This window comes from Hyperolius riggenbachi, chromosome 5 (assembly GCF_040937935.1).
Source record: "Hyperolius riggenbachi isolate aHypRig1 chromosome 5, aHypRig1.pri, whole genome shotgun sequence".
NCBI lineage: Eukaryota > Metazoa > Chordata > Amphibia > Anura > Hyperoliidae > Hyperolius > Hyperolius riggenbachi.
Genome location: NC_090650.1, coordinates 85,298,996 through 85,315,490, shown reverse-complemented (window position 1 = coordinate 85,315,490; position 16,495 = coordinate 85,298,996). Strand labels below are relative to the sequence as shown.

Genomic DNA, 16,495 nt, shown 5'->3' with positions numbered 1-16,495 from the left:
CAGCTTGTAAAGTGGATGCAGCCTGGAGTGAATCACCACAAGCAGGCAGCCAGGCAACCAGTCTGAGTGTAAACACAGACTAGTGTTATAGCTAGTTATATTCCAGCAATATTACAGCTCATTTATACAATACAATACAATAACATTTCTATAGCGCTTTTCTCCCATAGGACTCAGGATTTAGTTACCCGTTACCACCTCAGATCAGCCTATTTCTCCTCATGTCTCCTGCATGCTGTGAATGACACAGTGAAATATATTTGTGAGCTGTCTGAGAAATGAATTTTTAAGCAGGGATAGAGGGAGAGAGACCTGGGTGAATAAATAAAGTGCCCCTAGCACCAGTGGTAATGTGTACACTAATATAGAGTATTAAAAAAAAAGTTGTTTCAATCGATAGTATTCCTTCAAGATGATTTTGCACTCTGGATCTTATGGTGAAGCATAGGGGTAGCTGTATACACACTAGATTCCCAGCAGAGGCAGCCAGTTAGGCTCTCCCTTGAGTCTGTCTAAGAAGAGGGGAGGGAAATGAAAATCAAGGCTAGACAGGAGGAATTAGGACACTCATACAGATAGTTATTCATCAGTATACATTATAATCAAAATAATTTGTAATAATGTTAGGCAATTGGATTTCAGCCTGGCTATAAGGAAATACATTTTCTCTTATCTATGTGGCTGGAGATATACTTTATGACAGTTTGTCAAGTGAAAAGCAATGCTTTTTATCTCTGTTCCCTTCAGACATCCAATCAGGTGCCCAGACATTTAGAGTACAAATTGTTTTCCACCTTACTGGATGTCAGAAGTACACAGAGCGAAAGTTCACTGAATTTCTCCTCGACTCTGTAACACTCCTACTGATAATAAATATATATGTATGTTTCAAGAGAACAACTGCACACTAAAGGTACAAGTTTGCACTACCCAATAAAGTGCAATTATTACCAACATTCACCATTTTCTCTGACTCACAGCTATCATAAAAATGTATAAGAATAAGTGCTGAAAAGAGCTACCTCTAGTGTATAGTTATGCAAACAGATAGCTAGAAACTAGTATTGGTGTTGGAATTTAGCATAGCCATTTCGGAACACCTGAATACTCCCAACTGTTGCTGTTCAGCACCGAGCAAGCGTACAGGGTCAGGAGGTGTTCAATGGTTTGTGGGCCATGTGGTATGTCATGTGATCCTGATGCTTCCTCCTTCCAAACCAGAGGGAGAAAGTATCGGAGACATGTAAAATGTAGGTGGCCTAAGGAGCGAGGGACGCTGAGAGAGCTCAAAATGATTTTATATGCGCATTTGTCTCTGCTAAATTGTAAGTGCACTACGTTTTAATCATTTTAATAAAAGAAGATTTTACACTATGTTTGGCCCTGTTTGAGTCCTAGGGAGCACTGCCAACAAAGGAGCAAGTCTGATACCATCTGCAAAGTAATTATTGCTGGTCTGTGCTGGGTCAGCCAGGCCGTGCGGTGAGAGGCTTTATTGATTATTCGGTGGTGGAGCACTGGGTGCTGGTGTATGAACGGGGAGCACTGGTGCAATAGAACCTACCTGAATCATACAGTATTACACTATTGGAGTTTTTAATCTCTTATCCCTTATGGTTGGAGTGAGTGGGGGAAGGAAAACACGCTGAAGTATCAAGGAAGTACTGTGGCTGGGCCAAAAGCGCTGTTGGCTGATCCTGAGAAGGGCAGCTGTTACCTCTGGTGAGCGTATATTGTAACTATATATCTCAGGAAGAGCGAAGTTCATTTACCTATAGGGATTTTTGGAAGAAGATCTGTGGGGACTCTTTCCATTACCTTAGCAAACAAGGGACATTATTAGAATATAATGATATTATGATTCTTGTCTGTTTTGCATTGGACTTTGATGTACGCTCTGAGCATTTAATTTGTGGCTTCCTATAGAGCGCCCTGTTTACCTTATATATGTAAAATGCAACGTCACTCGCAAGCCAGTGAACTCCTTCTGACCCTGTCCGCTTGCTTAGTGCTGAACAGCAACAGTCGGGAGTATTCAGGTGTTCCGGGTCAGCTATGCCAAATTCCAACACCAACACTACTAGAAACCATTGTAAAACCTGAAGAGAAACACATGAAGTACAGAAGCCACTAGCCAGAAGTGATCAACTGGATCACCATCTTTTATTGCTTTGACTGCAATTAAAATAGAAACCAACTTATACAAATTGTACTTTTATAGTTGTTCTTAACACTTTATAACTTTATAATGAAACAGAATTTCCTGCTTCTTTGGAGTTCTAATGTAAGGATATCAAATCAAGAACACAGGTTACGAAAATACGACATATATTAACCTCCCTGGCGGTAAGCCCGAGCTGAGCTCGGGCTATGCTGCGCAGGAGGAGATCTCAGCCCCTGGTGGGGCGATTTTCATCATTTAAAGTGCTGTACGCGCAGCTAGCACTTTGCTAGCCGTGCGTACAGCTTGATCGCCGCCGCTCTGCGGCGATCGCCCGCACGCAGCGGCGGAAGAGGGCCCCCACCAGAGCCCTGCGCTGCCCGGACCAATGAGTTCCGGGCAGCGCTATGGGCTGGATCGGAGGCGTCTGACGTCAGGACGTTGGCTGACATCCATGACGTCATTCCGATCGTCGCCATGGCGACAGGAGAAGCCAAACAGGGGAGCGCGTTATATACGCGTTCCCCTGTTTGCTATTGTTGCCGGCGACGATCGAACTACAGGGACACATGCGCCCTCTAGTGGAGTTTCATGTAGCTACCACTCTGGTAGCTTTGCATGAAACATAAAAAAAAAAATAAAAAAAAATTGGATTTCTGCAATTTTTGCTGAAAAAATAAACCGCCAGGGAGGTTAATATAAAGCCCAAAAGAAGGAACTTTAAAGCAAACCAGAAGCAAAAAAAAGTATGATATAATGAATTGTATGTGTAGTACAGAAAATAAATAGAACAATTACAAGGTCCCAATGTACAGTGTATCTGCTCTGAAAGCTGCCATTGCATTTTATTCATAGATTTTAATATATAAATATAGCAGCTAGCTAGTGATAATTTATCATCTGTCTCTGCTTGTGAGCGAAGTACAGCTGTGTCTCAGCACAGGGCTGGCTGTAACCAATTGTAGAAACTGAGGAATGTAAATAAAAGACAATGTTATCACCTCTTCAGGTGCGAATCATAAGATGAAGGAGCTTTCCACTGCAGAACTAAGTGCTGTGTTTAACTTTTTGAATGCTGTTCTGCTTCAATGTTTTTTCTGGTAGTAGGCTTAAGGCTATACATAATCTTTTAGAGCAAAGAAGAATTGCTGAGTTTCATACCACTTTAAGTTATAAAACAAAACAGAAATAATGACCCTTTGAACCCTCCTGCACTAAAACCTTATGACAAGCCATCTCTCACTGTTTCTTGGCTGTTTAAGTGCTTCAGAAAACAGGACTGTAGCCCACCCAAGTTCGGTCAGAGAGCTCAGAGAAGCTCTTTTGCAAAGTTAACAACTGACGTTTTTTAGCTCTTCCTGTACTGGAAAACAATATGAGACTCTTTTCTTTGCCACAAGTGTTCTATTTCTTAGCTGTACTACCAATACAATTCATTATCTCATAAGTTGATTTTCGATTCAGGTTTGAGGAACAAACATACAGTATAATGTAATCAATTATTTTTAACGTAACCTCCTATCCCGACCATCTAACGCCTAGGTTCCCAACGTGTGGTACGCGTACTCCAGGGGGTACTTCTGATGGTTCCAGGGGGTACTCAGGCTTGATATACTTAACCAAGAATAACAAATTTTGAGTTTTATAAAATTATAAATCTTGTTTATACAACACTGTTATAGATTTATTTTATATAATCAGAGTTTCTATACACAAATTAAGATGTATTTTATAAGTTGTAGTAGACTGTAACTTCCTACAGGATATATATACATTGTGGTGACAGGAGGACCTGAGAAGACAGCTGGTTCTCCAGGGGAAGCTGAGTATATCCCACATACATATATACATATACATATATATATATATATATATATATATATATATATATATATATATATATATATATATATACACCAAATAAGTGTTTTAGCTAATTAACAGCAATAGTAAATGCTTGGAAATTGTTTAGAGCCAATTTTAATGTACTAGGATTAATTATATATTTGACAAGGGGTACTTGTGATAATGTTTACTATGCTAGAAGGTACTTGGTGAGTACAGAGTTTTAAAAGGGGTACATACCAATAAAATGTTGAGAAACACTGATCTAACGCCAATAGGCGTCGGAAAGGTGGCAGCTCCAGGACCGCCTAACACCAAAAGACGTCAAGAGCGGTGGGCGGGGATTGCGCCCAAATGCGCGTGTATCCCCGCTGAGTGACAGAGTCGAGCTCCGTGATCAGCCTGCCAAACCACTATCGCGGCTTGCAGGCTGTTAACGGTGAAAAAAAATAAAAAAAACATTTAGCTGTCCCTCTGAGCGGCTTCCTCTGAAATCCCTTTCATAGGTTGACGCCTATGAGAGAAGGATTAGCTATGCGATCGCTGCCTAGGGTCAATTTAAGTGGGTAAGGGGGGAGGGAGGGTTAAGTATAGTATTTTTTTTTTACATTAAAAATCGCAGAAGCAATCAGACACCACAATAAGGAAGACCTATAAGTGACAAGAAAAGGAGGTAAGATCCACTTGTCTGCTAAGTTGTATGGCTCTGCAGCAAGCATTTAAAGCTGCAGCGCGCTGAATTGTAAATAATCACCTGGTCACTAGGGGGGTATAAGTCTGCGGTCCTCAAGTGGTTTTAATTGTCCTGGTTTTTGTGATAGAAATGCTTCTTATAACTATATCCTGTGCATATTGGTATGAAAATCCGCCCTCCCAGTGATGAATAGCCTAGGCTATGATGTCATGGAGCCTTCTGCCCCAGACCACTCAGTGGGAGCATGCAATGTTGTGCACTTCACAAAGTAAAACAAAAATCAGAGATTCCCCATGCCAGCAGTAAAGATGCCTCAAGGGGAGGTAAGAATCTACAATGGGCAAACATTGACTAATTAATTTATAAATTAATTTTGTAAAATTTAGGCAATTTTATTCATTAATGTACAGTAAAGTTCCTCTTTAACTGTTCTGGAAGGGAAATATATATTACCTAATACGAGATTGTTTATCATGATACCAGACATAGCCATTCCTACAAAACAACGCAGAATCATATATACATAAAACTGTGTAACAAATGCTGCTCCAACACCAAAAGCCGTCATTAATACAATTGAGATTAATATAACGGGACGTCTCCCGATCCTTAAAGAAAAAAATACATACGTTATTGTATACATACATGTATTATATATTATAACAATCATCTACTGTACATATCTCTGCAATTACACCCTAGCTGGCTGAAGGCTTCTCCTATCCCACTATTACAGGATAGACAAAGCACATTTTTTGCCTGTAACTTATCAGGTTAGCCTTTATGTTCTCTCCATATATAGCCTTCATTTAGTTGATATACTGTATAATTATTTTAAAAGGGAACCAGAGATCGGATAATTGGGTGCATTTATACTTACCCGAGGCTGGTTTCTCACTGTATATTGGCTTTAACGGTGTGTCGTGCCCGCCGCATTGCACCGCCAAAAACAGGTGTTCAGGGAATACTGCTTTACTACACGAAGTTCCCTGTCTGGCCACCAGTCAAGCAGGAAGTGACGTGCGCTTGCGGTCACTTCCTGCTTTGGGTATGCGGAATCGTATTATAAAAATACGCTTCAGCGCATGCATGCCATGACGCCGCAACTTCAACTTCATTAAAGGACCCTGCGTCGCCATAGTCTAACTTGAGTTCCGGCCCGATGCAGATCACCACAGGTCACTGCACGGTAATGTAGTTCTGCGCTAGCGTTAAATTGGCCACTTGCAGCGCCTCCCACAAATATGAACTTTACCATAGTCTTTCATTAGGCTGCGGTAGCAGTGCGACAATTTGCCGAAATGCACCGTGCCAGTGTGAAAGGCCCAACAGGCTTCCTCTAGCCCCTCGAGGTTCATAGGCTCCCTTGCCGTCCCCTCCAGCCGCTTCATTCACTGGTTATCCCTCCCGGTAATCTTGCCATCCACGCTTTTTTGCGCATGCATGGCCTGGCTCCGCATGCACCCCCTGTCACACTCCCGCAGCCAGGCGCATTCTGCGCGTGACTGCCCAGATTATCTGGAGTAATATCCTGTGAATGGAGCTGCCGGAGAGATCAGTGAGGGAGCCCATGTACCTCATGGGGCTGGAGGAAACGCCAGTAAGTATAAATGCACCCAATTATTCCACCTCATGTACATTGTGTTCATAGAGTCCAGACAAACTATTACAAAAAAGAATAGATATATGTTAGCATAGTGCCCTTTGCTCCATTGTTCCCCTGTATCTCTCCAGTTGGCAATGCTGACATGCTGACTGCAGCTATGGCCTGTTCTATTTTAATGTTTCAGACAAGACACCCACTGTTGTAATCCCCCCCCCCCCCCCCAAACAAGAACAATGTAAGCTGGACCATGCAAACATTCCAGCCAGCATCACATTGTATCATTATTGCTAGTTGTTAATCAAAGCAGGTGGCAGCTGTCAAAGGGTTGATAGATTGTACAGCACAGTAGCATAAAAATTGTCATATTGAAACACAAGCAGTATAGGGAGTAAGAGTGCAAAATGGCCAAGTTAAATTCTGCCTGTGATTCTGCATTTGTATTATGCTGCTGACATACCTGTCTGAACCCCTTTGGGTAAATTGTTAAGGCACTCCTGAATCTGGTTGAGATTCCATGGAGCAATAAATCTGCTATGTGCTTGCATTGTACAAGCTTTGGTATTTACTTTGCTATTATCCTGCATTTGCAATGCTTAGCCAGTAGTACTGCTTCCAGTGGGTAGCTATGACCAAAGTATATAAATGTAGACTTTGGCCTCTTTTACAAGTCCAGAGTTCTGTTGCGTTGCGTTGCACAAAAATGCCACATCCCGTCGCAGAAGCAGTGATAGTCCTATTGGGATATCACACTGAGCGACCCAAGAGCTGGAGTGCACCATGCGAGTTTAACCCACAAGTGAGGCATACTCTCATCAACTTTTGGGAATAGATTGTTTCAAGTGTGAAAGAGGCCTAATTTTTTCTTTAAACGCAAATGATATGCAAATGTATCACTATTCAAATTAAATGTCATACAATATTAATGGCCATGTACTCAAGCCCTAAAGTTAGAAATCAGTCTAGCAAAATAGCAGCCAAACCAACAATGCATTGCTTTCCGCACCTTCTGCTCTTAATATCTAAGACCGTAAACTCAGCTTAACAGATAATTGTATTTAAATACATGAGTATACTTAACCATCTGCCTACCAATGTTGTGCTGCACAGCTATATAGTAGGTGCCCCTGTTCACCTATGATGGGGCCAGTGCACCGTACTGCCCCAGTTGTCGCTGTTATTGATAAAAAAAGCAGATATCATCCCTTTTCAGTCAAGGAAACTGCAAGGAGGATGTATGCTGGAAAGGGGAGTGGGGCAGGTTTTCAACACTACAATTGTTCTTATTAAATGCCAAAACTTTGGACATCCTGCCCTCCAGCTTACTCCTTGGCTGACTGTAGGAGGGAAGGCGATGTCAGCTTTTTTTTACTACTCACACCTGCATCAGCAGAAACCATGCCACACTATCCTATACATTTACACTTGTGCTCATGAGTTTACGTAACCTGGCGGAATTGGTGAAATACTGGACTTTTTTTTTTTTTTTTTAGAAAATATGATTGACCATGACCAAAATATTCAGTATCAATTATAGTTAGTAGTTGAGTAAAACCATGAATTGCCTGCGCTCCTCCCACCTCTCTTGGGTGTAGCTTGCGGGTGGTCCCAGGTGGTTTGAGCGCTTGGAACTCTGTACTGTTCACCCCTGGTTGAGAGCTTAAAACAACTTATTATCAGGTAATTGTGGTTTGTTTACCCCCAAGGAAAGCAAAAGAACTTTCAAATGACTTGAGACAGAACGTTGCTCAACTTTACAAAACAGGAAAAGGAAAAAGAGTTGAGAATGCTAATCAGCAGTGTTCGTATTTTCATAAAGAAGTGGAAATTGAGGGGTTCTGTTGACACCAGGGCACGATCAGGTAGACCAACAAAAATGTCAGCCACAACTGCCAGGAGAATTGTTCAGGATGCAAAGAACAAGACACAAATAACTTCAGCTGACATCCAGGCTTATCTACAGAAAAATGACGTTTCAAGATGCACAACAAAGAGGCACTTGAACTGTAATAGGCTGCATGGTTGACTTGCCAGAAGAAACCCATTACTGCACCATGTCATAAAACAGCCTACAGAAAATATGCAAAACAGCAACTAGACAACCATCAAAACATCTGGAAAAAGGTAATCTGGAGTGATGAGACCAAAACTTAACTTCATGGTCACAACCATAAATGCTATGTTTGGTGAGGAGTCAACAAAGGCTATTAAGAAAAGTACACCTTCCCTACTGTGGAGCATGGGCCTAGAACTCTGATGTTTGGGGGGGGGGGGGGGCATGGGGCTAGATCTTAGATGTTGGGGGGGGGGGGGGGCGGACTGAGCTACAGCGGTACAAGGAATGTGGTCAGAGCAAGATGAATACAGCATGTTATCAGAGGATACTGGAAGACAATTTTGCACTCACCACTCGGGAGCTGCACGTGGGATTCACTTGGACTTTCCAACATGTCAATAATCCCAATGATAAGGCTGGATCCACCCACCATTGGCTACAGCAGAAAAAAAGTAAATCTTCTGGAGTGGCCATCTCATTCTTCTGACCCCAATATCATTGAGACACTTTAGGGAGATTTCAAACATGCAGTTCAATGCAAGATAGTCTAAGAATGTACAGGAAAAGGGAGACTTTTTTTTCCAAGAAGAATGGGTAGCTTTGCTCTCTGAGAAAATGAAAGTCCCTCTTCCACAACTATCACAAAAGACTACAAGCCATTATTGATTCTAAAAAAGTATTAACCCTACACAGTATTAACCCTTTAGCAGCCAATTTATTTAGAGGCTTGCAAGTGCTCCAGGCCAATTTATTTTAGCACATTTTAATGTCTTACTTTTTACATTTTCCTGCTTCTAATTAGTACTTCTTTAGTGTGTATTTATGGCCACTTGTCACTAGAAGGGAGTGTGAGACAATAACAGAGCACTGCTGCTTCTAGTTTCCATATTTTCTGCTAGCAGAGGGAGAGATCAAAGCATTCCAAGAATTTACAGCACAGCAAGTCCTGCCGACTGAGGTAAAAAGCAGTGCAATATCTCAAATGAGCTAACTCTATTGACGCTGCTACTGGGTTAAGATGAAAGATATGCAAACTTTTGAACAGAGACCATCGCTGCATTTTCTTAATTGTAGTAGTTCAATTTGAATCCAATTAAAATAAAACATGTGTTTTCCTGTTTGCTTACATTTTCCTGGTGCACATTTTACTAAAGAGAATGGTGCACATTTTACTAAATCTGCCAGGGTATGTAAACTTGTGAACACAACTGTATTACATCTGTAGTACAGTTAGCCTTTAATGCAAGAATAATTTGTAATATAAAGAAAACAAACATTCATCCAATAACAGTATTGCCATACAGAGAGGTTTTGATTCAGTTCTGATTAGAACAATATAAAGCTTACAGGCTCTTCCTATTGTGTGGGTGCTTTGGCTTCTACTGCTATGTCAGTTCACTTAATTATGTGATAGATATTATTGTTCCATGCACATTTTATCTCACAATATCAATGCGTAAAAAAAAATAAAAAATGCTTACTTGTCTCCCAAAGGTCCAAAAATAAGAGCTCCAATAAGAAGGCCCAACATATGAATGGACTGCGAAATATCTATCTGTTCCTTTTTGTTGCACACCAGGTCAAACTTAAATTAAATGCAAAACTTGAATTAGTTGGTTTCACTTTCTCTGAAAGGAGACATGCAAGTTAGCTTTGGCTTCACAGTATTAATCTCGGCATACAGGACTTTAAATTGGCATCAAAATGTGTTTAAAATAGCACTAATACCCTTAGTGTAGTGAGATAATGTAGAGCTAGACCAGGCAGAGCAGGCTGCATACCCAATGCAATGTACTCACTATGGTGGTCGGCTGGAGGTGGTCATACTATCTACGGTGCAGGACCATATCTTCAGATATGGTAACACATCTGATACCTGCTAATTATCATGCATGTTGGGGACATTTAAAGGAAACCTGTATTGATTATAAGAAAAAAAGAGTTTCACTTACCTGGGGTTTCTGCCAGCCCCTTGAAGCCCCCCTGTGCCTGCGCCGGTACTCCATGATCCTCTGGTCCCCAGCCGTGGCTCAGTTTCACTTTTGCTGACTTGCAAGTCGTTGGTCACTGCGCCTGTGCGACCCTGGCCGCACGCATCCTTGTTCACCCTCCCGTCGCCGGAAGCGTTCTGTGCAGGCGCAGTAGAGGTTTTCTCGTTCTGTGCCTGTGCAGGACGGTCTCAGTTACAGGAGCACAAATGAGAACGCACACAGCCAGGGCCATATAGGCGCAGTGGCTGGCGACTGAGGAAAGCGAATCTAAGCATCCGTGGGTGACCGGAGGATTGGTAAGTGACAGTGCAGGTACAGGGTGGCTTCAGGGGGCTGACAGAAGCCCCAGGTAAGTGAAACTCTTTTTTAAAAATCATTACAGGTTTCCTTCAATTGGTCTAGGTTCAAACTAGACTTGTCATAATCTATGTTTTTACTTATCTGTTAAAAAATCAAATTTCAACAGCAACTGTTCTGAGTGTATTACTTGATAAAGATGCTAATCCTGCATTGAAAACTTTCAAAACTTTTTCTGCTATTATGGTTTGGAGTTATCACATACCTAAAGAGCTCTGGCCCAGTGCTCCTAAGGTATGTAGTGCTCTTAAGGTATGTGATAACTCCAAACCCTAACAGCAGAAAAAGATTTGAAAGTTTTGAATGCAGGATTAACATCTTTATCACTTAATACACTCAGACCAGTTGCTGTTGAAATTAGATTTTTATGGTGACAATCCCGCTTTAAAGCTACCAACAGATGTGGGATTATTGTGAACAATCAGATCCAGAAACATTATGATATCTGTAGGTGCTCCTGGTTTGTGCCAGACCTCCCAGAGCCAAAACTTTTTACGGTAAAATATAGGACTTCTGTTGATTCAATGATGATTAAAAGTTTAGCTGATCAAATTAGGTTTTATGCTAAGGTTTTTTCAGGGCAGATTTTTGAGTCTAGGGAAGACTGAAACGTAACTCTCTAAGGAAAAAATATATAATATTCTAGATTGAATAGGGTTTATAGCATTAGAATCTCTTCCATTTTTATTTTTGTTGTTATCCCAGGCTTGGAGTTGAACTTAATGTGAATGTTTGGGTCAGGTTAACCACTTCACCTCAAAGGGGTTTTCCTCTTAAAAAATAGAGCAATTTTCACATGTCAGCCCTCCTTCCATTCATTTGTCATAACTTTATTACTACTTATCACAACAAAACAATCTATATCTGTAATGCTTTGGGGTTATGCTTTGACCACCCAGAGCAAAAAGGCTAAATGTAATGCTGAATATTGGAAGAGGCTACACAGGTTACCCAGAACAACTGCAGCTCTGGGCTTCCGATATCACTACAAATAAGACACAATGGCAGCGCAGTGCGATGTTGCTAGCTAAATCACAAGTAATAAGGTCCCATTGAACTACATATACAGATCTAATACAGAGTGACACTGTGCCCAGCAGACCAGCGTACTGACCGCTATGACGGACAAGGACTAAAAGGGAAGACAAACTTTTATGCCGGCATCGACCAGTGGATGCAAGCATGCAAATTTCCACACAGCTGAATGGTAATCATTCAATCGTGAGCTGGCTTGATTACCATTTGCTAGCCGGTTGTGAATGCAAAGGACTCCCATAAGAAACACATGCAGTACTATGCAACAACATGCCTGCAGGAAATCCAGGGCTATCTGGTTGCAGCTCAGCTGCAGCAAGCAACTGGTGGAATGATGACAGCATCCCGAGCTGCCTAGAGCTGCAGAGTGATTGCCAATAACAATGTGACTCATTGCGAATGTACAACCGAATGCAAGAAAACAAGCCAGAACTGTCCATTTGCAGCTCCACTGCAATGGACAGAACACGCTACAGGAGGAATCCTTACAATATCTTGTTTTTTTCGCCACCAATTAGCTTTCTTTGGGGGAACTTTTTGCTAAGATTTTTTTATTCTAACTGCGCTTTAATGGGAATAATAAGACAAAATTTGAAAAAATGTATTATATCTCAGGTTTCAGCCATTATAGTTTTAAAATAATACAGGCTACCATTATTAAAACACACACATTTTATTTACCCATTTGTCCCGGTTAGTGCAACATTTAACATTTTTCCCTAGTACAATGTATGGGGCCAATATTTTATTTGGAACTAAAGGTGCATTTTTTCAGTTTTGCTTCCATCCCTAATTATTAATAATCATTTATAAAGCAGCAGTAATATATCCTCTTTACATACATATTAAAAAAGTTCAGCCCCTATGGTAACTATTTATGTGTTTTGTTTTTTATTTGTAAATTTTACATATATATATATATATATATATATATATATATATATATATATATATATATATATATATATATATATATATATATATATATATATATATATATATATATATTACAGACACACCTTCTCATTCAAAGAGTTTTCTGGACACTTTCAAAGTTTTCCCAATTTTTCAGACTGACTGACCTTCATTTCTTAAAGTAATGATGGCCCCTCGTTTTTCTTTACTTAGCTGCTTTTATCTTGCCATAATTCAAATTCTAACAGTCTATTCAGTAGGATTATCAGCTGTGTTTCCACCTGGCTTCTCCACAACGCAACTGATGGTCCCAACCCCATTTATAAGGCAATAAATCCTGCTTACTAAACCTGACAGGGCACACCTGTGAAGTGAAAAACATTTCAGGTGAAGCTCATCAAGAGAATGCCAAGAGTGTGCAAAGCAGTAATCAAAGCAAAAGGTGGCAACTTTGAAGAACCTAGAATATGACATATTTTCAGTTGTTTCACACTTTTTGGTCAAGTACTATACTTCCACATGTGTTAATTCATAGTTTGGATGCCTTGAGTGTGAATCTACAATGTTCATAGTCATGAAAATAAAGAAAACTCTTTGAATGAGAAGGTGTGTCCAAACTTTTGGTCTGTATGTATATATATATATATATATATATATATATATGTGTGTATATATATATATATATATATATATATATATATATATATATATATATATATATATATATTGTCAGCTAATGGAGAGTGTGGGAGGTCAGGGATTAATTTTAAATGTAAAAATAAGGGAAAAATATGTTCTTTATTGAAAAATAAATGTAGATGTAATTTTACTTTTTGGCCACAAGATGTCCTTGCCGCTCACTTTCTCATGCTAATATTAGCAAGCATAAAGGAAGTGATGCGTGGACGGGTTTTGTGAATGGCGGAGCGTCTAAATAGATGGCTGCGGTCGTTCACACAGGGACTTAGATCAGTGAATGGGAACTTGGCAGCACCGAGTTGTGGCATTTTGCAGGGATGTAGTTACTCGTCCCGGCAGAGGGGGAGTGGTTAAGTATTAAATAATGGCTATTCTATTTGCTTAAAGGGAAGGTCCAAGCAAAATAGAAAAATGAGTTTAACTTACCTGGGGCTTCTACCAGCCCCATGCAGCCATCCTGTGCCCTCATAGTCACTCACTGCTGCTCCAGTCCCCCGCTGGCAGCATGCCGACCTCAGAGGTCGGCGGGCCGCATTGCATACATTTTTACGCATTCCCGCTAGTGCAGGAACATTAACACATACATTTTTACGTGTTAGTGGTTTAATGCGTAAAAATTTAAAACCATTGAAACCACTAACGCGTAAAAATGTATGTGTTAATATTCCTGCACTAGCAGGAATGCGTAAAAATGTACGCAATGCGGCCTGCCGACCTCAGAGGTCGGCATGCTGCCAGCAGGGGACTGGAGCAGCAGTGAGTGACTACGACAGCACAGGATGGCTGCATGGGGCTGGTAGAAGCCCCAGGTAAGTGAAACTCATTTTTTTATTTTGCTTGGACCTTCCCTTTAAGGAAATGTGCTGCAGTAAGCCTCCTTTCCATAGTTGCACGAACACAGGGCTGAAGCATCAGAGCCGGTTCTCTCATAAAGCATGGTGAAATACTTCATCAGGCACAGAGATTCCAGGGGCAGCATGTTTGTACTGTGTGGTTACACTTATAGAATGCAGTCAGAGTAGTAGGAGAGCGAGCGAGGTGAAGAGGTCATCATTTGTTGAAAAGCAGCTTGTTGTGCTGTGTGAGGAGTCTGACAGTTCTCAAATATAAACACGTCTTATATCCACCCTTGGTGGAGGGGGATACCCCTTCTTGTTTTCCAGTCTACAGAGAGTGACTTCTTAATCCTGAGTGAGGACAGGCTAATCTCCTCACCTGCTTATACAGTGGTTGCCTGGAGGTAACCCTGGTTTGTGAGTATCTAATTTATACTCGTTCCATTATCCAATTGCCTTAACATACTACACCATATTGGGCTCTCGGTTCTTCTTCTTTTTCAGTGTGTTATTGTGTTGAGCTGCCACATGTCATGTCTCAAGTTGTTGCATAGGCTCCCTTGCATTAAATGAAGCAGAGTAAATTGTCAGGTGCTGTGCAATAATTGCAAATAGGGAGGAGGGGGGGGGCGCATCCTTACAAGTACAAGCTAAAAAACTAGCACTGGCCCTGGGAAGCATAATGCTCATTACCCTAGCAACCCTCACCTAACTTAGCTAATGGGGGACATGCTAATTATACAATGTGCACTACCTTGTCAGCGTTAGTAACAGTAAGAATTGCTGTGTGTTCTCTGTGCACAGTGACTTTACCCGAGTTTACTGAATTTAGCCCAATGACATGTTTAGCTGATAAAGAATGAAAGAGTTACAGACCTCGGTGACCAGCGTTGCCTTCTGCTGTGACATATCATACACCCATCCATCCTGGCAGCCCTGTGTGTCGTTCAGCCCATACCTCTCAATGGCTTCAATATCCCAGTCCACTGGAGTGTACATGAAGCATCTCTCATAGGAGCCCTGTGTATTGTGAGGGATGGTTAAATTCAGCTGTTGCTCCTCGGTCAGGTTTGGGTTCTTCTCCAGGATCCAGCTGATATTGCAGTGATGAGGCACAGATATTCCCAAAAAGACTTGTCCAAATAAGTGAAAGGCATTAAAGAAATTGAGAAAGGACATGATGAACACCAAAAATTTCTGGAACCGGCCAAATTCACCAACATTTTTTAGGATTTCTCCAAACTCTGTCATTGTTACCTAGAGCAGCGTTGTAATGTGACAGCTTATGAAAGACACCATAAATTAATGATTAATCTCTGACCATGAGATACCTACAGAAAGTCAAAGTCTCAGTCATAACATATGAATCTGTTTTCTTGCTTGAAAATGATGACTATGCAAAACAGAGTACATTATGTATTTCACAAGAAGTTGGATATACAGTATAATACATAGATAAATCAATAGATAAATAGATAGATAGATAGATAGATAGATGGGCAGCACGGTGGCGTAGTGGTTAGCTCTCTCGCCTTGCAGCGCTGGGTCCCTGGTTCGATCCCAGCCAGGGCACTATCTGCAAAGAGTTTGTATGCCTCCGGGCACTCCGGTTTCCTCCCACATTCCAAAAACATACGGATAAGTTATTTGGCTCCCCCTAAAATTGGCCCTAGACTACAGTACTTACACTACATAATATAGACATATAGCAATGGTAGGGATTAGATTGTGAGCTCCTTTGAGGGACAGTTAGTGACAATATATATATACACTGTACAGCACTGCGTAATATGTCGGCGCTATATAAATACTAAATAATAATAATAATAATAGTCAGATAGATAGATAGGCAGTGCCTCTTATTTGAACCAAATCCTTCTTTCAGGGGTGTAACCAGACATCACCGGACCCCCCTGCAAAAATTTGGAGCCCCTCCCCGCTCAGTACCGTTTTGGGGGGCAGGAGGGGTCGCAGCATGAGGGGAGAGTTTAGCCACACATTGGTGGGGAGGGAGGACAGTCCCCCCTCCCCTCACCTCGGGCTCTTCCCTTAGCTCTCCCCTCCAGCTTCAATCAGTGTCTGCAGAGCGGGCAGGAATACATACCTCCATCCACCGCAGAGGTCCGATCTCTTAGTGCCTCACGCTACTTCCTGTTTAAACAAGAAGCGTCAGACACTTGGGGCTTGATTCACAAAGCGGTGCTAACCCAGTTAGAGACTTTAGGCATGATAACCATTGCACCATGCTGGTGAAAAGCCAGTTTAGGTGTGATAAGTTTAGGCATGATAAGTTTAGGTGTGAT

The 16,495-nt window shown here is 41.2% G+C and overlaps 1 protein-coding gene across 1 annotated transcript in view; it reads right to left on the bottom strand.

The window, feature by feature from the left end:
• The window catches only part of LOC137519661 (solute carrier family 22 member 13-like), a 38,564-nt gene extending 23,121 nt beyond the window's left edge, over positions 1 to 15,443 (bottom strand). The window contains exons 1-3 of the mRNA XM_068238630.1: positions 15,069 to 15,443; positions 9,841 to 9,944; positions 5,154 to 5,308 (exon numbers count right to left, since the gene is read on the bottom strand). Coding sequence (XP_068094731.1) covers positions 5,154 to 5,308; positions 9,841 to 9,944; positions 15,069 to 15,443 — 634 coding nt within the window. The remainder of the gene's footprint in view (positions 1 to 5,153; positions 5,309 to 9,840; positions 9,945 to 15,068) is intronic.
• Between the last annotated feature and the right edge of the window lie 1,052 nt (positions 15,444 to 16,495).